Below are 24135 nucleotides of genomic sequence, written 5' to 3' on the forward strand. Positions count from 1 at the left end.
AAAAAAAAGCCAGGCCATATGAATATGATTTACACTTAAAACAAAATATGGAAATGTCTAAGGTGTTTTAACACCTGTAGAAGTCAATTCCACTGTTCTAAAAGACATACATGTACATAAGTTTAACTTTAAAAAGTAAGAACACTTCTACTGAGCTGGAATAAGGACACAGCATATACCTGGCATTCATGTAACAGACAGATTGACATTCGCATCCAAAATAATAAACCAGATTTTAGGACACTTGCCCAGAATGTGAAGGTTTTTACTAACTAATTAACTAACTAACACATTTGCCTTTCTGTCTCGGGTTGAAGAATTTTTCCAGGGTAATATATCCAAGCCAATATATCCATGTAGCTAGAAAATGGTTTGATAGTTTGTCTTCAAAATGATAAAAAAAAAAAAAAAAAAAAAAAAACAACCTTTTTGCTGGCTCTATGTATAATGAATTAAGAGTATGATATCAACTGTTCTTTGGACCTAGGATAGGACCTAGCTAACAGAGGGATATTATTAACAGTCAGAAGTAGGACTTTCTGTGGAGCACCTTTAAGGAATTAAAGATGACTCAGACACTACAAAATGAAATAGCCAAATACAAATTTGCATCACCTAGTCAAAAAGATGAGCCCTTCAGACTCATTCTCCTTAACTATTCTTTACTTCTTAACTGGCTTTAGCACAGTCTTCTTCAATGAAATGTTCTTATCCTACACCCCAAAATACCTTGCTAGCAGTGTGGTCCTAAGTGATGAACAGTGCTTACAACATTTACATTTCATACTAAATATAGATACATTCATTCCCATAGAATATTCTTTACATGCACCCTAAAATACACATATAAATTTGAAACATGACAAATGTATGAAAAGACATAACAAAATGTGTTAATGAAATAACAAAGTTACCTATAAACAAATTATGGACCTGCTAACATTCCCTAACATTCCATCCATTACACTCAGTAGACATGGGTCACGCCCTTCTCAGTAACAGTTCTTCCTAAGAAGTTCTTCCTGAAAATGCTTATCTAGAAATGTAAAAGCAATTTCTGCTTTTTCTATTTAATCACCTCCTCCATGACTCTGGCCTTCTGCTGTATTTCTTTTTAGAGGGGAGAAACACTTCTGCTTATTGTTTTTCTCCATTCAATGCTATGGGTGTATAACAAGCTATGGGTGTTACCTAATCTGAAAGCTTTGACCGCTTAAAATGTAGCTGTCAGCAGCAGTTGCTAAGAAACTACAACTTAACTGCTTTCAAATACAGTTTTACTAAAGTGTAATTATCCACACCTGCTATTATGATTTATGTGAGCTAATGCATAATTCCTTCTTCACCATCCTGGACACGTCCTCTCTTACCTCCCATTGCACTAAGCCCCTAGTTTCCAGCAATTTGTGAGATCATTTCTAACCTGTTTCCCAAAAGAACACTTTCCAACTAACCTGAAATCCCAAATATTCCCTTGGTAGGGAAATGTATCACAAAAGAACTTGGTTTAGCTCAGCACTAGACAGAGCATAAATGCCTGGCTGGTCACTGTTACACAGAGCCTCCAAAGAAATGTTACCGCAGGAAAGACTGCATGGCTGAATAGGCAGTGGATGGACATTTCTAAATTAAAGAGAATGTTTATGCAGTAATAAATTATTTAAGTAAAAAAGAAAGTGGACAACTTAGTAACTCTGCTTCTGGTAAGTCATTCTCCAGTGTTTTGTTATATGAACAAACAACTTGCCAGTATTAACAAATACACACACAAGAGGAGTGTGTATTGTTCGGGTGGAAGACTTTTGTCTTTACCTTTTCTTGCCATGTAAACATCTATTGATGCCTTTTGAATGAACAAGGACATCTTTTGTAATATTCTGGCTGCATTCCACATCAACTCAGACCATTCTATTTACTAAGAAATTTCAACCCCATGAACTAGAGGCCCTGTTCAGTGCTTCCTGGAGACAAATGCAGGCAGAAGAAAAAGACATCTTATAGCAAATCAAGCATGGGCTTGAATGAAAGGATGTTTTGGCTGAATAATAGGAGTGAATGATTAAAATGCAAAGAATTTGTGAAGTCTGATGCCTTCCCTTTTTGTACAACAGGAGGTGATCTACCATGCAACAACATGGGGAAGTAAGGGCATAACAGTGTTAAGAAAAGTGAGGCACCTCTCCATAGGTGGGAACAGGCAAACTCACATCTCTTTGCTTCCGCTTGGAGCTAACTAGGCACAAGCCAGTTAACAGGCTCTGCAAGTAGGCAGATGTATTATCATCAGTCCAGGTGTATTTTACAACAGCAGTAAGTCTTCAGGAGAGAGCCTTGCTTGTACCTGAACATTCAGAAATAGTGGGAATAAAACTTATGCCTGTCCCACAATTATGTATGTTTGCAAAATTGAGAATGTGAAAGAAACAAGAAAAAGCAGGCAGAAAACAAATCTCCCTATCCACATACTCAGTCAGGCCATACACATTTACAAGCTGTTCCAGGAAAATTATATTTTCTAATGCAAATCTTGATGTAAACTGACCTTGTTTGTCTTTGAATTGCTAGTCATTTAAGTTAAACTACTTGATTTTTAACATCTGGTCTGTAATCAGTGTACACAATTACTTGTCTCACTTCTGAACTTGGATGTTTGTTCAGCACGTATGTAGGCTGCTTGCACTGCAATGTTGAATACTTCAGCCTATCCGTGGGATGGTGAGAAGATGCATACTGCATTATACTGTGGAGGTAAACAAAGTGATTTGTAGCTGCATGTGATTGTTAATTATGCAAAGCAGAACTTTGAAAACAGTACAGTAAACACGAGGCTATTTGTAAACCTCTAATTTTCTGTATTTTTAACCCACAACATAGAAATATGATTATAGAAAAAAATAGAAATGTGACTGTTTTCTTCATATAAAAGATAGAAGTGTAATAAAATAAAAATAAAAATATTAAAAATAAAAAACATTGTGAAATTACTTGTAAAAAACACTTTTTCTTTCCTAAGAAAAAGTCTCTGGAGTGGGCAGTTTCTTTCAAAAGAGTTTATCTTCATTAACAAACATTTTGACATCTCTAAACATCTTAGTCAGGTATTGTGAGGATATACCTTAACACCACTTTATGAAAAAAATGCTTTCAGAAAACTTTGTATTAGAGCAGCATGGGGGAAGACTGTGACAGTAATCCTGAAGATACAATTCCTGAAGATATACATCAAATGAACACCTATGGAGACATGGCCTCCTATGGAATGCCCTAAATCTCCCAGGATTGTTGCAAAGCTGTTCTGTGCCCAGGAGGGAAGGGGATCCGCAGTCCCTAAAATGCAGCTGTGATGGGCAGAGGAGGTACATGTCAGGGGACTGCCAAGTGTTTCCAGCCTCCTCCTAGGTATAGACCCAAGGTATTATTCACATTCTGAATATAACATAAAAGCACTCTATTGAATGCCATTTTTACAACTGATTTATCAATAGGAGTAAGATGTGAGTCTTTACAGTGTGTTTTTAAGAGTACTTTGAAAGATGCAGAGGGTGGCCAGGAGGGCAACAGACCACAAAAAGAGTTTCATTCCCAGTTCCATTCCCAGTTCCATTCCCAGGTGCATTCCCATATATCCAGATATATCCACATTGATACTACTACTACTACTAATAATAATAACAGTAATAATAAAATAAATTAATAATAATAAATAATAAAGAATAATAGTAATAGTAATAGTAACAACAAAGCACCTATGTGAAATTTCTCCCACTTTGCTTTTGGATGAGTTAGAAAGTCACTCTTCTTTTAGATATCCTCTTTGCCACTCAAAGCAGATGCCATAAACCACACAGCTAATAAATCTGGGGATTGGAACTGTAGCCCTTGGCTGCCACCTAAAGGTTTCATACACTCCTCTAAAGGGATACCATCAGACTACATTCCTATGTTTGGAATGGAAAAATGCTTGCCTGCTATTGTTACAAGCAGTCTCTACAGCAGTTGCTATTGCTGAAAGAGATTAAAGGAGAAAATATATTTCCCTGGAAATAAAAATAAAATAAATAAAAAATAAAACAAATAAAATAAAATAGCAAACAAACAACAACAAAAAGGACTTATTCTTCCTGCATATGCTTTGGATTTGAAAACCAATCTAAATATTAGTGAAAAAAAATATAAAAGTTAATTTAAATTACTTCGTTTCAATAAAAGAAAAAATCCAGAATGAAGAAACAATACAGAAACAAACAAAATGACAACACCAACAAAAACACATGCTGAGCTATGGATGGTTCCAAAGCAAAACTGGGTTGTGCGCCCAGCCAGCATTTGGGTGGAGGCCACCAGCAGTTTGTGTAGGTCTTATGCCCTCTGCAGAGGAGTGGTTGCTTTCTCTTGGTGCTCTTCAGAAATTCATGGCACTTGGAAACAGCAGGAGAAGGTGGAGAAGAAAACCCTAGCCATAGACTCCTTTTTGCACTACAGGCAGAATTCTGCCTCAACTCTCTATCTGGCTACATCTACCTATAACTTCCATCAAATCACTTCAAATCATTTTTTTCTCATTCACAGTGTCTGCACTAGGTAGGTAATACAGCTTTCACTGCTATTTTGAATGTCTTGAAAATTGAATTTCAATAAAACATCAAATGTATATAATGAAATGTATATAATGAATGTATATAATGAAATCATATTAGGAAACCTTTTTCTAATGTACGTACATATGCATCACAGCATTACACGATGAACACTATTTTTTCCTTGTGGAAGTGCAAGCTTGTTGATACTTTTGGGTACACTGTAGAATTTAGAGCAAGGACAAAGAAGAGTGAGTAAGGAGAAAGAAGGCTCTGAAGAGCTGCAGTCACACAGCATAATGTAAAATTACCAGAAAAACAGCACATAGCTTTAAAGATAATTGTACTCGACTTTTTAGGGTTAGAGTAGTATTAATAGTCTTTTTTTTTTTTTTTTTTTTTTTTTTTACAATTTCCCATATGATGAGAAAAATCTCATCCTGTGATGAGAAATTTGCAAACAGCAAACCTGGAAACAGTATGAGTAAGAAATACCTCAAGTGAAAACAAACAAACAAAAAAAAACTATATTGCCAGAAGGTTAAAGAATTTCTGGATAACAAAGAACTGTAATTCTGCTATTTTTGGTTTTAAAACTTAATCCTGTTTCACACATCCAACTCTATTTTGACTTCCCACGGGATCTGATGTGTTTTATTTTCAGTTTACCCTCTCCTCCTACAGGAAAGATGCCTCCCATATTCTTATAGGGAAATGGACTGACCAACTGACAATGATGCACTGAAAAATAAACCAAGAGTCTACAGAGAACTAGTGGTTTCCACCCACACATGGGAAGAAGCTTAGCGACAGCCTCATTTTGGCCCCCATTGTAAAAATGAAAACCCACAAGTCATCAGTAAACTCATAACTCTGCATTTTCAAGCTGTGTTCATAGTGTCTTTGAAGTGTTCCTCAGAAGACAGCTAATGGCTAAGAGCAAAATGTCCAGTTATTCTCTTCTGTCCCTTTGAGTGGTCCATGTGTCTACATCTTCTGTAGCACACGCAGATATATTTGAGCTTATTACCTTGATCACATTGCTGGAGATCGTGGCCTTTCATGGCATTTATCCTTATGACAGCTTGTGCATAGGTAAGGTGCATGTCACCACTGCTTTTGGTGCTGGCTCTTCTCTCTTTTACTTCTGTTTTACACCTGTATTTTTCTGTTCAGTGTTTAGCTTCGTTTGATGTAATGTAATGTAATCCTCACTTGTTTCAGAGTCAGACAGAATACATCTGCAAAATAATATTTTGTGTTCCATTTTTTCTTCCAGGCCCAGATCATAATTTTGTTGTACTACAGTAGCTTTTCCCCACTGCTAAAATGTATTTTTCCCCTAAACTTTTATCTAGCATACATCCGGATTCAAGAGTTACCGCAAGAGCTGTGGGACTCACCGTACCTCACAAGCTTTTAGATATTTATAGCTGAATTAATTGCCTGTAGAAGAGTGGACACTTAGAAGATTGATAGAATTTAAATTGATAATGAATTATAATCATCATCATTTCTGACCTCCTATGTTACATAGGGTATGCAACTTCACCTAGCAATGTATCCATTAATCTTAATGCTTCTGTTTGATCTATAGCCTGTTTCTAATACAACCAGTTTTAAATTAAAGACCACAGGTGATGGGAAACAGTGCCAAAGAAGAAGACTAATCAGAAACATTGTTCTTCAAGAACAATTAAGGCTTACTAAATTACTCTGCAACCTTTATCTCCCCTCATCTTCATGTTCATTAGTGTGTCACACACTAATATATATGTATGTTAATGTGTTAGTAACACATTAACTAAATTCTAGAGGAAGAAATTACTAGTTTGGGCTGTACATTAATTATGTAAAACATTTATTTTTTATTTTTATTTTTTATTTTTTTATTTGAGATAAAAAGATAAGGTCTGGCCAAATCCTAAGACAGTTGTGTGCTCCAGCCAAGTATATGCCAAGTATAAGCCAAGTATATGCTACCAGCCTGACCTTAATTTTTGTCCTCAGTTTATACTGACTCCTTATATGTTGCTGAACAACTTAATTATGCCTAGACTGCCTCATCTGTGGCTGGAAGTGCCCATCCCAAACAAAGTAACATCTGTGCTTTAGCAACATATAAATGCCGTGATCCCTTTCATGCCTTATCCTGATTTCACTGATTTCAGTCCCAGATCAGATGAGAACAGCTGAGGGTGGAAGGGACCTCTGGAGGCCATCTGGTCCAATCCCCTGCAATCTAGGTGGCAGGGCCACCTAGAGCAGCTTGCTTAGGATCATCTCCAGGGAGACTCCACCACCTAAATGCTTCAGCGAAGGTAGAAATCATGTTTAAAGGACCACTATACAGCTGCAGGGGAAATTTCCCTGCAGGCTCTGACAGCAGTTGGTTTTTGTTCTGCAGTATGAAAGCTTGTCTCCTTTATGAACTTTTATCCTGGCTAGTGTAAAGGCACATAAAACTCTTATAAATATCTAATCTATTTTTAAATCCTAAGAAGTTCTTATCCTGAGCCAACAAATTCCACAAGTTAATTATACATTATTTTAAAAAGAATTTTAGTTTTACTATAGCATTAAAAAAAAAAAAAAAAAAAAAAAAAAAGCAGTAAAACCAGTAACTCCAGCTCTACTGGATCCTGGAATCAGACAAGGAAAGATTTATTGTTATGGATTAACTTTTTTAACTTTTTTTTTTTTTTTTTTTTTTTTTTCAGAAGCAGGGATGTCTTGTGTTAGGTGCTGCCCAAACATACATCTCCCTATGCCAAAGTAATAACAATCTATGGGTAAGAAGGATATGAGAAGTCAGGAGATGTATACAGACCCATATTTGAAAAAATTACAAAAATCAGTAATGTTTTGTTGTTGTATTTTGTTGTTGTTGTTGTTTTGTTTTCTAAATGCCCCCATCTGCCTCCATTCTTTCTCCTTTTGGCCATTAAACATTTCTTGATTTATTTGAGTTGTCATGGTAGCAGTGAGTGAGAGAGGAGTGGGGATATCCTGATAAAGATTTCCTGGAGAGCATCCTGGCTGTAATATGCACACCACATTTCAAGACTGAGGACAAGAGCAGATTAAATCCTATCAGAGAGGTTCAAAACCTTTGATAATTCTGGAAAAACATACCCTCCCTGTCCCTGTTCCCCATCCCTCCCACTTCCCCCTCTGCCACGCACACACAGTTTGCCTTTGGGATTTTTCCACTCGGCCACTGCTCAATGCACCAGATTTAGCAGCTTAGCTATGGACAGGAGAAATGATTTGTAGTCATTAATCACCCAGTTACAAACCTTTGATTTGTAACTGTATGATATTTCAAAGTCTGATCTAAAAAGGCTATGCTGTGCTAAAAAATGCACTTTAATTTTCTGTTAAACAATACTACTTCTGTTTCTAAACCACAACTTAACTTTCCCTTTCAACCTCTAACACTTAATTTCCTCAATAGTTTCTCACAAGGGAATTTATCTTTCAGAAATCCAAAAAAAATATTTCCTGCTATTTTACCACTGTGTCTTACCTTTTTCTTTCTACCAGTTCCTTGTAAAACATTACATAGGAAACCTCTGGGAAAAATGAGTGAGCTAATGGTGACAAGGACTTATCTGGAAATTTTCTCTGAAAGTTTCCAAAATTTTGTCAGACCTTCTGAGTTATTATGGAATATTTCATCCTCCCCCCTTTGGTAACCCAATATCTTAAATCCTGGGGGCAGAGAAGGGATGAAATCATAGTGGTTTGAGGATGAAGGTGAAACTGCAGCACTGCAACACTGAGATAGCTGCTACGTCAGAAATCGACTTCTCCACTGGGGAAGTGAGAGAAGCAGAGGGGGGAAGATGGGGAAAGCAAGGGGCCTGCAAAACATCTGAAGGTCTGCCCAAAGTACTTAAAAAAGAAACAACCATGACATGGAAGAGTGAAAATAGTTTTAATGCAGGTGAGGAGGGAGGCAAAATGGGAGTAATTGTCCTCAATGTGAAAAGGGGGGAAAATAAAATTTGGGGAAGTAGGAAAATAAAAATAAATAAGAAAATATAATACCATCACTTGATTGGCACCCAATTGGTTCTCATCAGCAAGTGGTGATTGCATACCTTTATCAAGTACCAAGAGAAAGGCAAGGACAGTCAACAGGAGGGTGGGGGTGAAAGAAAGAAAAATGTGTGGAGTGTCAGTGTAAATGTAGTTCTAGTTTGTAATATTAAAAAAAAATAAAAAATATATATATACAAAATTGCTGAACTTCAGGGTGTCTGCTGCTCCTTTGTAGAAATTACAATGTTATTTTTCTACTTCACGAGCAGTCCTTTGAAATGTATATTTTCAGAGTTCAGCAGCCTTAGTGCCTGTGGATCTACATCTCCATGTAACAAGAGGAAATCTAGCTCTTGTCCATCCTCTGTGGAGTTGGAAAAACATGCAGTTAATCTCAAAACTGCATTGATTTTTGCAGGGTGGGTTGCAGTCCTCTGTGGATATTGTGGATAAAAAACTAAATAGAACTCTGTATTTTTAGTTTTCTGTTAGTCCATGAAGGAAAACAGGAAAATGTCACAAAGATCTGTGTCACAGGGGCAGGTCTTCAGTCCTCAGACAAAAGTCCCACTGAAATAAAGTTAATGAAATAATTTACCCAGCGGCTTTCTGCCCTTCTGTCCTGTTCCTTCCAGAAATCAAGTTGCAATGCCTGTAAATCTAAGATGTAGTATCAGGAGAAAATTAATGACAGCATCTAGAAGAACCCCAGGTAAATTTCATACTTTAATGATAGGCCACAGAGGAGCTCTTCCGTCTGCAATCAGAAAGGAGAAAGGCTCTCAAAGCACGCCATATGGTTATTTGTCAAAAGGAAGAAAATACTTCTATCTGAAAGTTCCGTCCCACAAAAAAGCATAGTGGAAGTACCGAAACATCTCAGTGTAAGTGTTCTTTAAAACTTTGCATGTGACAACAATTAAAATGTTCTTGTTTCGGAATACATCTGCTCAGCTGACTATGCTGCTGTTGTGCTCTTTTTTTTTTTTTTTTTTCTCCAGTAAATACTTCCAGAAAGAGATTATTAAAAGATTTCAATAAACAGTCCTAAACTTTGACCATTCATTGCAACAAATGTTTTTGTGCTTCCGAGCATCTTTGTTGGACTATATTGATAATTTCTTCTGCTTGCTTGTCTCTAGCAAAATCCTCTTACTCTTTTTTAAACAGAGGACAATGGCATCTTCACTCAGGACCCCTGAATATTAATTTACAGATCAGCCCTCTGTACTACAGATGTCCTAGAAAACAAGTGTCTGTGTAGAGCTTAAATCACTGTTTTTGACCTAGTGAACCCTAAACAGAATGATACCTTCTCACCCAAGGACTCACTGCTGTCTCTGTCTCATGGAGTATAAGGTGAGATCACAACTGTGCACTGACCACTTTGGCTGAGAATCCAACTGCTTTGAAATTCTTGAAATGGTGTGAAATATCTCAGGTTTATTGTTTTATTAGACACATCTGCTTTAGTATGCTTCTGGCAAGCACTGAAGCACACAAGATCAATACTTGGGATTTCCAGAGTACTACTAACTGAATTCTTAATATTAAAATTGGTCATGTAAGAAAGGAAGAGAAATGTACTGCTGGGGTATTGCAAGTAATTGTATATAGAAAAGTGGAAAGGAGAGAATTTTGCTGGCATACAGCCCAGAAAAAGCTTCACCTTACACTTAAACCCATGCAAGTAAATGGTGAATAAGAACAACAGTTAGACATACTATACGCAAATGCAATTAGGCTGGAATGTATCGAAAATCAAAGGTGTTATCCCACCTATCTCTGCATAATGTTGTCCAAACTGTAAGTGTCAAGGAGCTAAATTCAGAAAGACAATGCTTCAAATGTTGCTAGATCATCTCATGCAGGCCTATTGAAGCCACTGAAGTCGCATACCCAAGCAAGATTTGTAAGCCCACAAGATGGCTATGTGAAATCAATGGAAACTTCAGGATACACTCTAAATATTAGTGGGTTTTTTGTTTGTTTGTTTGTTTCAGGCTACTGCTTTTCCTTATAACACACCATTTTTTCTTTGTTGCATGTGCATCAGGAAGTCCAATAGCATGGTTGGGTAATTAAGGTAGGTATTAATGCACAATACATGTATGATGAAAAGTACTATTTTGGGGGGTATGTATTCTATTTTAAATGATGACATTGCCAGTTTTTACACTGAGGACTGAGACAAGAAATGAGAAAAAATGTGCATAGTTTTAACATCCTACATAAATATGCATCACAACCTTGCCAAAGTGAAAAGATGTACATATTGTTTAAAAATATGATTGTGTATTGTACAGGGAAGTTGGAATTTTATGTAGAATTTTACTGAATATAAAAAAAGTCAGCATAGGTGGATTGTTCACAGTCCACATTGCTGGAAGAGAGGTCTATGACTTCTTGGCAATCAGTTTCTTGGGAACAGCAATTGAATTTGAATTCCTCCATCATTTTAAACTGATGGCTTACAAAAGATTTGAAAAATACACTGACTTCTTTATACGAAACAGATGCAGTTTAGATTCAAATATTGTTTAAAAGAACCCAAGCTATAGCGAATGTAATTGTATCTGACAGACAAGCATGTGATCCTTTTATTTAGTTATATAGCAAAAAAAGAATTGAATTTGCACATTAATGTCAGTAACATCAAGTGAAGCCGCCAAATTCAGAAAAATTACTGTGCCCCAGCAAAGTTTTAAATTATTAACTAAAAAAGTAGCAATTCAAAGTGAGGTCTCATAGGAATGTGAAAAAAGTAGAGAAGTTGGAGGGAAAGGCAATCAATTTAAGTATACTGAAATGCTTTCTATGGGGTTTTTAACAGTATTGAAGATGTCATGATAATCTAAGAAATCACATGACCAGCTAATGAACACCTATCACATTTTTCATTTTAAAAAGTTTTCGTATTAGAAGTTGTAAAACACCATCACTCTCCCCTTTGCAATCTTGGTTTGGATTCTCCCCCATGAAATGGCACATGAAAGATGGTCAGGATTATTCAACCAAAAAAGGAACAAGGTTTTGTAAGAAATGTTTTGGGTTTTTTGACCAGCTTTACTGAACATTCATTGCAGATTCAACATTTTCAAAACTGTTTCCTGAAAAGAGAGGCTGTGGGCTAATGCTGTAACAGACAATCATATCCTCTTTGCAGGAAAACAAAGCCCAAAGTACCATAAAGAAAGCACCCTTTTAAAACTACATGAAATAAGGTATACATGCAATATAATAACAGAGTATTAAACAGCTTTCACCATAGAAATTCAGAGTAACTTAGGCTGGAAAAAGCTCCAAGAGGCCCAACCAGCCCTCTGCTCAACACATGACCAATAAGATCAGGTTGCCCATGAACTTGTTCAGCTGAGTTTCAGTTATCTCCAAGGACGGAGATTCCACAATGACATTTTCTCAAGCATTCATGGTCTTGTGGGTAGAACAACAGACTGATGCTTACATCCAGTTCCAGTCATCTTAAGTTCCTTGTTCCAAGTCTCCTATGTGACATTACACGATTCAGTTTGTCAATTTGTAAAACTTGAATTGCTATCCAAATCTGCGTAACATCCTCTGAGATGCAGCTTATATTACTGCATTCCAAACACTAACCAGCAGTGTATTTAAAGATGCCATCACTACAGAGTGTATCTTCTGAAGTCTTTGTCTCCCACTATGTGAGGAATGAAGGTAAAGAAGTAAGGGAAAGACACATTTTACATAAACCAACAGACTACTCTGAACAGTTACAGTGGCCTCAACTATTGGCACCTTCAACTCTTGGCTTTTTTTTTACTGTTGATATCCATGTCTTTCAGTATTCATGGTGAATAGTTCTCAGCCATTATTGATCTGACCTTTTAGTTATGTTCTCAGTGTTCATTTTAGTTACCTTATTCTCAGACTTTATATGAAAGTTGTCCATTTTTTCCATGTTACACTGTAGATATTGCCTGTCTGCCCAAATGCCAAATCCTTGCACATCATTCTCTCAAGAAGTGGTACTTGTAAGGACTCAATTTCCTATTTGTATGATGAAATGACTAGGTTATGACTAGAAATTCACAAGACAACTCATGCTGTTGATGACAGAACCATTTTATTCATGATGCTTTTATGAGCATTCAAATTCTGATCTGACAACAATGTTCATACAAAATACATCATATGGAGTATTACGCATATTCTTCCTCCCTTCAACACTATTTAGACTCTGCAGGCAAAAATCCCAGTTTTCTATCTGCAACTTTTGCTTCTGCTTGGATTTTCTTTTTTTTTTTTTTTTTTTATTAAGACATTTCCTTGAACTTGTTTGTCTTATTCTGGACCCTTTTCAAGATAAACTTGAATCATCATGAATCTGCAACATCATGAGGTGGGATTTAGACATCATGGTGAACATGAACAGGAGTCAATTGAGTTTAGCTTGCCTGCCACGAATGTGTCATTTCAAAGAACTACACCAATCTGAGTCCTCATGGGACAAGTTGCTCATCATTGTATAGTGTTAAAATTGTGATTTCTGAAACCATAGAGTGATTAGATCAAGAATGCCACCACATCTGAAGTCATGTGGATGCTACCCTTTTATGTGACCATCACTGTGTATGGTTTTGTCACACACCATATCCCCATTCGAGCTGTGGCAGCTTTAACAATGACACTCAAGGTCTGAAAGAGGGGATTTTTCCAAAATGAAGCAGAACAATGATACAGCATTTAAAAATCCCTGGAGTGGGAGTATAGGACTGCTCCTTTGCCATCCCCTCCTCAGTGACCTTGCACAAACCCAGTGCATCTTCAGTTTCTGACCTTTGACATGCAGTCGATAAGCCATCCTGATGTCAGTGCCACAAAGTTTGGCACAGGGTCCGAAAATGCTTTGACAGCCTTTTAGTTGTAAGGACTGTAAGAGCACAGTGTTAGAATCGTACAATCATTAAGGTTGGAGGAGACCTTCAAGATTATCTGGTCCAACCATCACCCTACTGCCAATGTCACCCACAAAACCATGACCCAAAGCACCACCTCCAACCTTTCCTTGAACACCTTCTGGGACAGTGACCCCACCACATCCCTGGGCAACCTGTCCCAATGCCTGACTGCTCTTTCTGAGAAGAAATGTCTCCTCATTTCCAACCTAAACCTCCCTTGGCGTAACTTGAGGCCATTCTCTCTAGTCCTAACACTGTTTATCTGGGAGAAGAGGCTGACTCCCAGCTCCCCACACCTTCCTTTCAGGCAGTTGCAGAGAGCAATAAGGTCTCCCCCGAACCTCCTCTTCTCCAGACTGAACAACCCCATTTCCCTCAGCCGCTCCTCACAGGACTTGTGTTCCAGACCCTTCACCAGCTTCATAGTCCACCTCTGGACACGCTCCAGGGCCTCGATGTCCTTCTTGTAGTGAGGGGCCCAAAGCTGACCACAGTTCATTTAATGCCATATGCACGTGAATGACTTTTTAATGTTGTGCCCTGTGCTGACAGACTGGCACATCACGTTGAGGCGTTATTTGAGGATACGGCTCGCTGTGCCACCTGCTCGGTAATGCTACAAACGAGGCGGTGACACGGTGATGGCCACAGGACCCGGGCCCGTCAGGCCGGCACAGGTGCGTGTCACCTGCCTGGGGGACGCCACGGCAGCTCCGGGAGCGGCGCCCTGGCCGGAGAGGCGGTGACAGGAGGCCGAGAGGCCGCGCACCTAGCCCGGGCCGGGGGTTTCCGTGCCCGCACGGCGAGGTACTTTCCGCGCCGCCAAGGGCACGGCTATAACCTTTGCGTTACTCCCACTTCGCCCGGAGGGGCGGAAACTCCGGGCACACACAAATCGCGAGGGGAGGGCGGCGGGGTGATTGCGGTCTGTGTATGATGGGGGGGGGGGTCCCGAGGCGGTGGCGAGGGGCGCCCCCCACGGTCTCCGCCATCCTCCGCCGAACAAAGCGGCGCGGGCGGACGCCGTGACTTCACCGCCCGCCGCCGCCCCGCCTCCGCCCGCCCTCGCCCTGCCCCGCTGCAGCCTCCCGGCAACCGGAGAGGGGGGGACACCCGCGGGCCCGAGGCACACCGGCGGCGGGGCGGGGGCGGGGGCGGGCGGGGGCAGCGGCGGCGGCGGTCGTTTCGTTGCGGGAGCCGCGGGGCCGGGCAGGGCAGGGCAGGGCAGGGTAGGGCGCTCGGGCTGGAGGCGGATGGAGGCAGCCGTCCTCCGCGCCCGCCCGGGGCCGCCCCGCCGCCGCCGCTGCCGCCGCCGCCGGGGGGGGCAGCCCCTCGCGGGGAGCGGCGGGCGCTGCCCTTGAGGTGCCGCCGCCCCGCGCCCTACCTGTGCCGGGCCCGTCGCCGCCGCCGCCGCCGCCGCTCCTCCCCCGGCCCCGCCGCCGCCGCCGCCGCCCCCGCGGGGGCCGGGACTGAGAGCGCCGCGCCGCCGAGCCGCGGCCCCGAGGAGAGGCAGCGGGACCGGGAGCGGGGCCGACCGCGCCGCACGATGTGGGTGCCGCTGCTGGCGTGCCTCACCGCGGGGATCGTCTCCGTGCCCAAGTGCCAGCGCGGCCCCGGGGCCCTCCTCGGGGCGGCCCGGCTGCTGGCGGCCGTGCCGGGACTCTGCCAGCGCCGTAAGTCGCCGAGCGGCTCGGCTCACCTAGCGGGGTGCCTCCCGGGGATCGCCGCGTCCCGGGGGGGACAGCGGGCGGCCGGGCGGCGGCGGTGTCGGGGGGGCACTGCTGGGGCTCCCGGTGAAGGGGGTGGAGGTGTGGGGAGGGCGCCTGCCCCTGCCCGGGGTGCTGCTGCGGGCAGAGAGGGCGCTGGCCGAGGCGGGCAGCACCTCGGGCTGTGGCACGGCTTCCCAAAAATAACCCTGGTATCAGGTTCGTCGCGGGCAGGGCGAGGAGGCTGTGCAAGTGTCCCTCAGGTCATGCAGTTTGTCAGACGGAGCCATCAGGTTAGTCCGGTAGTCCACAAAGGGTCTCCCTCATCCAGCTGGTCGTGATCAGAAACGCAGAGCAAGTTGTCAGTCACCTTCCTTTCCTCCTTTCCTCCTTTCCTCCTTTCTTCTCTCTCTCCTTCTCTCTCTCCTCTCTCTCCTTCTCTCTCTCTTTCTCTCTTTTTTTCTCTTTTTCCCCTTCTGGAATAAATGCGTATCCCATGCTTAAGCCTGGAGCGAGTTTAGAACTTCTAACCTCTAAAAATAAGATTTGCAATGGGAACAATGTATTAGTTTTAAGTTCCTTGCTGCATATGTGACAAATTCATGCCTAATTCAGTGGGATTTGCCCAGTGCTGTTAAAAACAATGGAATAATTTGTTAACTTTCACAGGATAATTTATTTTGCTCTTTTGGCTTCATATTTTAAGTTCAAAACCAAACTAAATGTCAATAGGAAAAAATAAAATATAATATTATTAAATGGCTTATGAAACATGACAGCTTGCATCCAGCATTCCAGATTCTTTTCTGTGCAGTATAATTGAGTTTAAAGGCTAATTGAAACTTTATGGAGAGGAGAGTGCTGTGCCTTAGTGCAGTGGTGTGCCTGCTTATGAGTGTAGCTTCTGGGTGCAATAGTGCAAAGAATACTTGAGAACAGTATGACATAGGTGAAGATTATACTTGGGGCTTTGGCTGCAAAAGGTGCTTACTTTCTTTGTTGTGCTCGGTATTGAAAATACACATGGATGGTAAGTCGTGGGTTACATGTTTATTGTGACAACAGCTACCAGATCAGGCAGTCTGTAACTCAGATAGATCTTTTTTTTTCTTTTTCTTTTTTTTTTCTCTACTCTTTATTTGAAACCTCTGCTAATTCATGAAAGCTGAAAGTCACACTGAATTCTTTCCTTCATACATAATCACTTTACAGGCAAGAGCCACAGTAGAAGCAAGAAGAGTATTTTGGTTTGTTTTTCTTTGAGCAAGCACATAAATGGTAGGGGTTTGGATGCTGATTATGATTGTAATTATTTACTTCTCATTGCTTTTTCATTTTGGTTGTGTTAGCTCCTTCAGCCAGCACAGCACCACCTGAGTTCCTTGAACTTCTGCAGGCTGCTGCTGGAGACATGCAGAGCAGCAGCTCCATGTACAGCTACTTGGCAGCACAGCAGCTTTGTTGAAGCAGCCACTCCTCTTTGCTTCTGCCTTGACAGTGCTGGGCATGGAGAAGAGCATCATGCTGTTCCTGTGCCATCAGCAAGTTTAGTTTATTTATGTGCGGATTTGGCAGAAACCACATATCTGTTGCATTGAGTCTCCAGTTCTGAAAGAAGCTGGAATGAATATAAAATGTACATGGGACTGTAATTTATTTATTCTTGTTGGAGCATTTGCTGCTCTTCTAACTGAAAAAAAGTGCAGTTTGATGCTACCTGAAGTGTTTGTTCCGCAAACTACAATTTGGGATGTGAGTTTACTGCCTGGGTGTAAGAAAAGGTACAACTTGACCTCGAGTTTGCAGTTAAGAGGAGTGCAGAAGGAAATCTCACAACACTGTAAAGCCACAAGTCCCAAATTAAAGGTTCTGTAAGCTCAGATAAAAGGTTAGTGTTGCTCTGTTCTACAAAGGGTCCCTTGTTCAGTAAGTCTTACCAAGGGAAGTTTGCAGTTCACTAAGCCAACTAAAACAAATACCTGATGTAAGAATGAGACTAATTCAAAATGAAATTGGGTTGTAGTGATTTACACAGATCCTGAATTTATTATGGAACACTGAAAACTGACAAACTCCTAAGGACGTAAAGCAGTGAAGTGAATAAAAGCTGAATTCTACAGCAAGAGCACGTGTGCATTTTGTTAATCTGTTGTGTAACTTCTGCACTGAGGTGCAGAGAGAGTCAGTTCACTTGGCTCACTCAGAAACTAAACTTATAAAAGTCTTTAGTTTGTATCTGCTGTATAACCACATGGAATACATGGGGTTAAAATACTGTAGGATAACTGACTGGTCTGGGTTAACAGAGGACATAGGTTCAAATCCCAGTATTGTCTTAAAAAGCAGTTTTTAAGCATATTGAATTTTTGAAATTTGAATGCTAAGGTGGTGCTTTCAAAATACCTACAGAGTCATTCTTGTATGAAACTCAAGTAAGCAGAGTTTACATGTGATGTACACACAGGGGTTGGATGGCATGAAAGTCTATATCTCCAGTGTCAGAATTAAAGAACAGTCATATGACAATTCTAGTACATAGCCATGGTTGACAAATCTCTTGACATTTTAAAAGTTGGTATTTCCAGTCTTCTTTAGAGCACCACTCGGGAAGACAAGCTAGGGGGTTGGGGAAAGGAGAGGATCTGTGATGATAGCAGGGACAACTGTTCATTGATTTATCCCAACAGCAGTACTTCTGATGCCAAACATAATTCACTAATGTTCTCTCATCTGGTTTGTTGGTGGTTTGCCAGTTTTGTCACATTATATTCTCATGTGTGTTCCTTCTAGTTAGAAAGTTTCATAAATCATTACTGTGTCACTTCTCAAAGGACTATGAAAAGCTATTCAAATCACCCATGCAAAGTGGTCAGGAAATGTCCTTGCATAAACAAAACAAACAAAAAAACAAACAAACAAAACTGAAATAAATGGTACATCTTCATTGAGTTTGTCTCTTGATTTCTCTTCTGTGCCAGCCCATTTCTGTTTAGGGTGCAGTGGAAGCTGTGTTGCGTGGGATATTGAGCACGGAGGCTGTTCTGCCTTTCCTAAGTCTTGAAGCAATCCAAGGAGAAGAGAAAGACCATTTATAATTTCCTGAGCCTGTGTGGGTGATCTGCTCCCTAAGGGTGTTAGATCATCCTTGGGAAAGCCAACCTGAGTGTTTGAGAGGGAATATAGCAGTGGGTTGCACTTCTGAGGAATAGCTGTGGGGAAGTTTGCTTATCTGTGTGTTGCCTGTGGAGCTATTATGCCAAAAGTATGCATATGTTTACTTTGCAGATTGCATACTTCTCATAATCTGTTGCAATTTCATATGTTTCTTGGGGGGGGAGAGGGTTATGCAGTAGTCCTTTATTTTATGTTTTTTGCAAATTGAATGAAATAGGTGGTTGCAAGTATAACATTTGCAATGTTTCCATACTACAGATGTTTAAGATGGGGTGATTGTGAGAAAAGAGATGGGCAATTCACAAACTGGAGGAGCAATACAAAAAGAAAATAAAACTGTTGGTGCACCAGGAAGGTTGGCTTTATGTCATTATGGACATGTTGCTGCAGCTTGAAGACTGCATGCAACAGGAATGCTCTTCAGAACAGTTTGAATAGGCAGTGGCTTATTCTCTGGTACTTAAGCTTTCAAGGGCTGAAGCTGCAATAACAATTGAGCAAGCAGGAATTATACTTCACTAGTCAAGATGCCTGAATGAATAAATTTGATTTTCCATTAAAAACAGTCTAAGTTTGATTTACCTCCTCAGAGCATCAGTAAGATATTAGAATGCTTGAATTTATGGAAGCTTAAGAAAATCTTCATCAAATAAACCCTCATCTGTTTGTATGTTCAACATACATAAACAGGACGTGAAAACATTAGTGAGTCTTGTAACCTCCCATATGCTTCACAAAGTGCCAGCACCATTTTTCAATTTCCTAAAAAGAACTCAGTCACAAACTAAGAACATAAAGGAACTTTTCACATGAATGACTCCTGAAGACAAAACCATATCAGTTCCAGGTATTAGTGTAGTACAACAGAGAGCTACCAAACTAAGACAATTTTAAAATGGAAATAATAAAAACAATGAGATGTATGTGTTAATTCAGTCTTGGATTTGGATCAGTTGGTATTGCTAATCTACAGTAGGAGGTGTGAGAAGAGAAATATATCATTTACAAATTGCGTAATGTGAAAATGGCTGCTGATGTTTATCAAGACTTCAGAAAGTCAGATTCATCATTAGTATACTTGAGAGTAAGTTCTTAGTATAAGCTAGAGATCTCATGCCTTTGAAATAGATGTGAGGTAAGAAACATTAATTTCATTTTACAAATAAAATCTATGCTATATACATGAGTTATTTTGTTTATGACCAATATGCATCTAAAAACTACCCATAGCAAAAACGTGCTTTTTTCAGTATTGGGACAGGTGTTTCTCAGGCAGTGGCTTAATGGGGTCTGCCAAGAAGGACAAGCAGAATGGCTTTGTCTTGAGATTGAAAAGTTGCTCGGTGATCTTAAAATACATTCATGACACTAAAATCATATATTTTCAAGAAGTATGGATGTGAACTCTCCTTTTACAGTAGCTAATGGTGCAGACATTTTGGTGTAAAAAATAGCTTCTCAAGTTGAATGTACTGGAAACAAAAATCTGGAAAAGAACATCAAGTCCTTTCTGTTAATATAATTTTTAAAGTCAAATTCTTAAGGCCTCAGTGTTTCTACTTATGTCTTCTTTCCAACAAAATCTGTCTTCAACTGTATGTGTCCATTACTGATTGTTGACTTTTGTCTAACCAATGAAATAGATGTAGTACTTCTTTTTAATCTGCTTAAATTGGCATAATTTTTGATGGACAAAATAGATTATGGTCTGTTATTCTTCTCTAGGCACTTGAACTTTATTAACAAATAAAAACGTTTTTTTCTTTGGCAGCTTGCATAAATGGACTTGGGCTATTTAGTTTTTGGGAATGATGTAGGGCTCTAATGAATTAGTTCACTGTCCACTGTAATGGAACTTTTCTTCAAGAAGAAGAGTAAGCCTCTTGCCAGCCATTCAGGGTTCCCTCTTGTTCTGGTGGCAGAAAAAGCATAACCCCTTGAGCATAATGTAAGTGCTTCAGGATGATAGGAATTTACAGCGTTAGAAAGCTGCCAAAAAGGCAACTTCTAGCTGAGTCTATATTTGCCTAAAAAATGTGCAAAGTTCATAATTGTCTTTTTTCTTCATATGTTTTTATGCTTCCCATGGCATTGTTGTCATATGCCTGTAGTAATTTCTGCCTGCTGTAACCCGTGGTGACAGTAATGAGTCTGAAGTATTTGTAATTATCAAAAGACATAAGAGAGATTTTAACTGTAATTATTGGAGGAGGGAAAATCTGTAGCTTCAGGCAGGTGGGACAGTGCTCCTGGATGCTGGATTTTTATTTTTCTTAGGGCCCATTCTCTACCCACTGACTTGGGAATTGTTAGTGACACAGTGTTTTTGAGTTCAAATCTTAAAAACTTCATTATTTTTGGTATTTTGCTGTTGTAGCTGTGTTATGAATAGAGCCTCATGATGTATGGTGGCATCACAAAAGTCGTCCAAATCTGATTAAACCAGTACCTCCCCTCTCCAAAATAAATTCTTTTCCTTATTGGTGTTCAAGTGAGTTGAGCTAAGTGAATTCCACTTGCTGTACTGTAATTAAGTATGATTTATTTCCACTTCACCTCTGCAGCGTGACAGGGGTTAGTACTGTGCTGAGGACAACTTGTTTCTTTGAGATGGGTGCTTCTTGCTGGAAAGCAGGAGGTTAAACATGGCAAAATCCCATCTTCTTGTATAAACAAGACTCCCAGGAAATAAGAAAACATGAGACAACTTACACTTTGGCATGAATGATGACCTAAATACAACTAATGACATAAGCAAGCATGCTCTTCCAATCTAAGCAAAGCTGTTGAATTGCATTTTTCTGTCAAAAATGCTGTGACATGACTTCAGTATGTTATATAATCACTACCTGTTTAAAGTCTTGAAGCTGCATATTTGAAGGCTGTCCCCTACAGAGCATTTAAACTGCACCTGCAAAACATGCACATATGTGAGTACTTACTTGCAGAAACACAAGCAGAAGTTTGCATTCAAATAGCGTATGTGCACCAGTAGTTGGAGTTAGTATATGAGTCTGCGTATTTTACAGCCTGCAGTCATGTTTTATGTAGTCTTCACCCCCATGTTACAAAAACCTAACAGGCTTATATGGAGCTTGGGTAGTGCCTGTTCCTAGGTAGCAATAATTGCTATTTTTTTCATTTTTTTGGAATGTTTTTGATGAATGCATGTCTCCTATGTTAGAAACTCCATGTCTCATTATTCTTGTAGAAGATCTTTGTGTTCATCCAGTTTTGATGTGTATATTCAGAAAAGCACTGAAGTTGCACTCAAATTTGAAGGATTCATGCTTCAGCTGTTAACGGTCAAATTGTATCTTAAAAGTCTTGTGCTGTGTTATCACACATTTATTAAAATACAACATCTTATAACTGTTTCTGCATTCATATAGAATAAAAGTAACAACAACAGTATAATAAAAGAAAATCCCAGAAAGTTTTTACCACATTCTGTTGTTCTCATGGCCAATGACTGTGTTGGAATATGCAAAACTCTATTGAAAAGCAAATTACTGAAATAACAAATAGCTAATATTTGGTAGTCCAGAAGGCATTAGCATTTTTGAAATAGAGCTGCTGAATATATCTCCCTCCAGAACTTGTGCACTCCACACTACAAATCCATAAAGAGTAGTGGTTACCCTCTTTGATATCAGTCTTACTTTTAACTTGGTACTCTTGAGGTTTTCTAATTGTGAGTATAATCTCTGTATTATGAGTTCAGTGTTTTCTTTTAACCCTGACATTTCATCCTTTTATACCCATACACACAGCTTTTCATGTTTATATGTAAGCATACAGTGGTTTGGGGCTTTTGTTTTGTTTCAGGTAAAACTTCTGTAAAGCAAAATTTAGTTTATTGTGTTCAGAATTGAGGGACTGGTTCCTCTAGATATTCAGCTTTGAGAATTACAGTCTGGAACAGAGAATAAACTTGTTCCAATCCACAATGTATACAGATAGTAGTAAGTCAAGCTAGTTGTTTGCATTGCTATGGAGGAAGAACCTGTGGAGCAGGTAGTCCGTGCTGATGCCCCTGGTGAAGAAACAGCTCTGAGCTGTTGCCAATACTCTACACTGTTCCTAGCTTTGTGAATGCAAGTGCAGAAGCAAGAAGATGTAGTGTTTTAATGGGGCGGAAAGCCAGAATTTGGTGCGTACTGGGTAGAAAATAGAAAGGCAACTTAAGGAGGTGATTTGGGGTCAAAGGATCTGAAGCTATAGAAGATGCTTTGGAAAAAAAAAAAAAAAAAAAAAAGTAGCTTGGGTCTAGTTCGATATTCCTATATAGTATACACAGGAATGTACTAACCATTCTGGGTTGCGCTTGTGTTACTGCTGGTTGTGCTTACAAACACAAAAGAAATGAAATCAGCCATGAGGTACGGCAGTAGCCATTCAGGGCTTCACTATAGCAGCGTGACTGTAGCCAAGCTGGCCAACTCCTAGGGAGATCCTAGCAGCTGGAAATGAGTAGAGTATAATGATTCCCATGCCTATGTTCTCTCTTAGAAAACACAGGAATTAACACAGCTCCATGCATCCTGAAGTTCCCTTTAAATCAAGAGATTTAATAATAATAATAAAAAAAAAAAGATTTAAACCCTTTGGTTCCATATGCTTTACATTTTTACTGGTGCAAAGCTGTGCAAACAGGGCCATCAAACCTGTGCCATAAAAGCTAATGGCTGTGGGAAATGAGTCCCTTCTAATGATATAATCAGAGTAAATTGTCCTGTGTGTTTTTATTTGCAAGAGACAGAATAGGTTGGCTTCAGAAACCGAATAATCTTTGACTCATTGTTTGCAGGCAATGGATTGCAGCAACAAAATTTAACCATCTCCTGTAAAAGCAGGGAGCTTCATGGAAAGGAGAGGCTACAAGTAGAGTTGGACAAGAAACAAAAATTGCGTGTTGTGAAAACTTCCAAGGTCACATTGCTTGTTTTCATTCTATATTGTGACTTGGGAACAAAGTCAGTCTGGAGTAGTCAATAGCTCTGTCTCCCACATTCAAGGTTGTGTTTGAGACTGCAGTTTGAATGTTGTGTTTGTGAGTCCTAACTACTGCACCAGTAGCTAGTTTAGGCAGTACCTTCTCCAAAATGCTATGTGCAACTTTCTGATAGAAAAAAAAAATCCTCAAAATTGATACATTACCCTGAAAAACTGGAGTTATTTGAATCTGAGGCTTCTGCTCTCAAGTTTTTTTCCTTTAGAATGAAGTGCAATATTCATATAATTGAATTTACCAGAGAGATGAAGCTAAGAAAGATATACATGTGGGTTCAGGGAGGTGTCAGGAGTACCTCCCTGAAGCCTTGCATCATTCCTTAGTTATGGAAGTGTGCACACTCCTAACACTGCTGAGGATCTCCATTCCATGTGCCATTGCACAGCATCCAGCATCAGCATTACAAATCCCAGCATCAGCAATAATGTACTTTTCTGTTCAAACTGTCCTAATCCAGAGTGGCCCAAGGTCTCCTCCTTTTCTTCTTCCCTTTTCCTCTTTCCCCTTTGCCTTGTTCAGCAGACATCCAGCATCAGTTCTCTGAAGTGTTGTGACTTAGAGCTCGCACAATGTGCAAAAAAAAAAAAAAAAAAAAAAAAAAAAAAGGAAACTCTTGGTTAAGTCACTGCATACTCAAAGACATGAACTTTGCTGTACTGAGGCAGACTGCTGCATCA

The 24135-nt window shown here is 39.9% G+C and overlaps 1 protein-coding gene across 2 annotated transcripts in view; it reads left to right on the plus strand.

The window, feature by feature from the left end:
* Positions 1–15046: 15046 nt before the first annotated feature.
* The window catches only part of ITGB8 (integrin subunit beta 8), a 46611-nt gene continuing 37522 nt past the window's right edge, over positions 15047–24135 (plus strand). The window contains exon 1 of one of the 2 annotated variants that reach the window (XM_032182146.1): positions 15047–15237. In XM_032182146.1, the coding sequence (XP_032038037.1) occupies positions 15111–15237 (127 nt within the window). In that variant the 5' untranslated portion in view covers positions 15047–15110. The remainder of the gene's footprint in view (positions 15238–24135) is intronic. The other variant, XM_032182147.1, reaches the window with a different exon arrangement.

This window comes from Aythya fuligula, chromosome 2, assembly GCF_009819795.1.
Source record: "Aythya fuligula isolate bAytFul2 chromosome 2, bAytFul2.pri, whole genome shotgun sequence".
NCBI lineage: Eukaryota > Metazoa > Chordata > Aves > Anseriformes > Anatidae > Aythya > Aythya fuligula.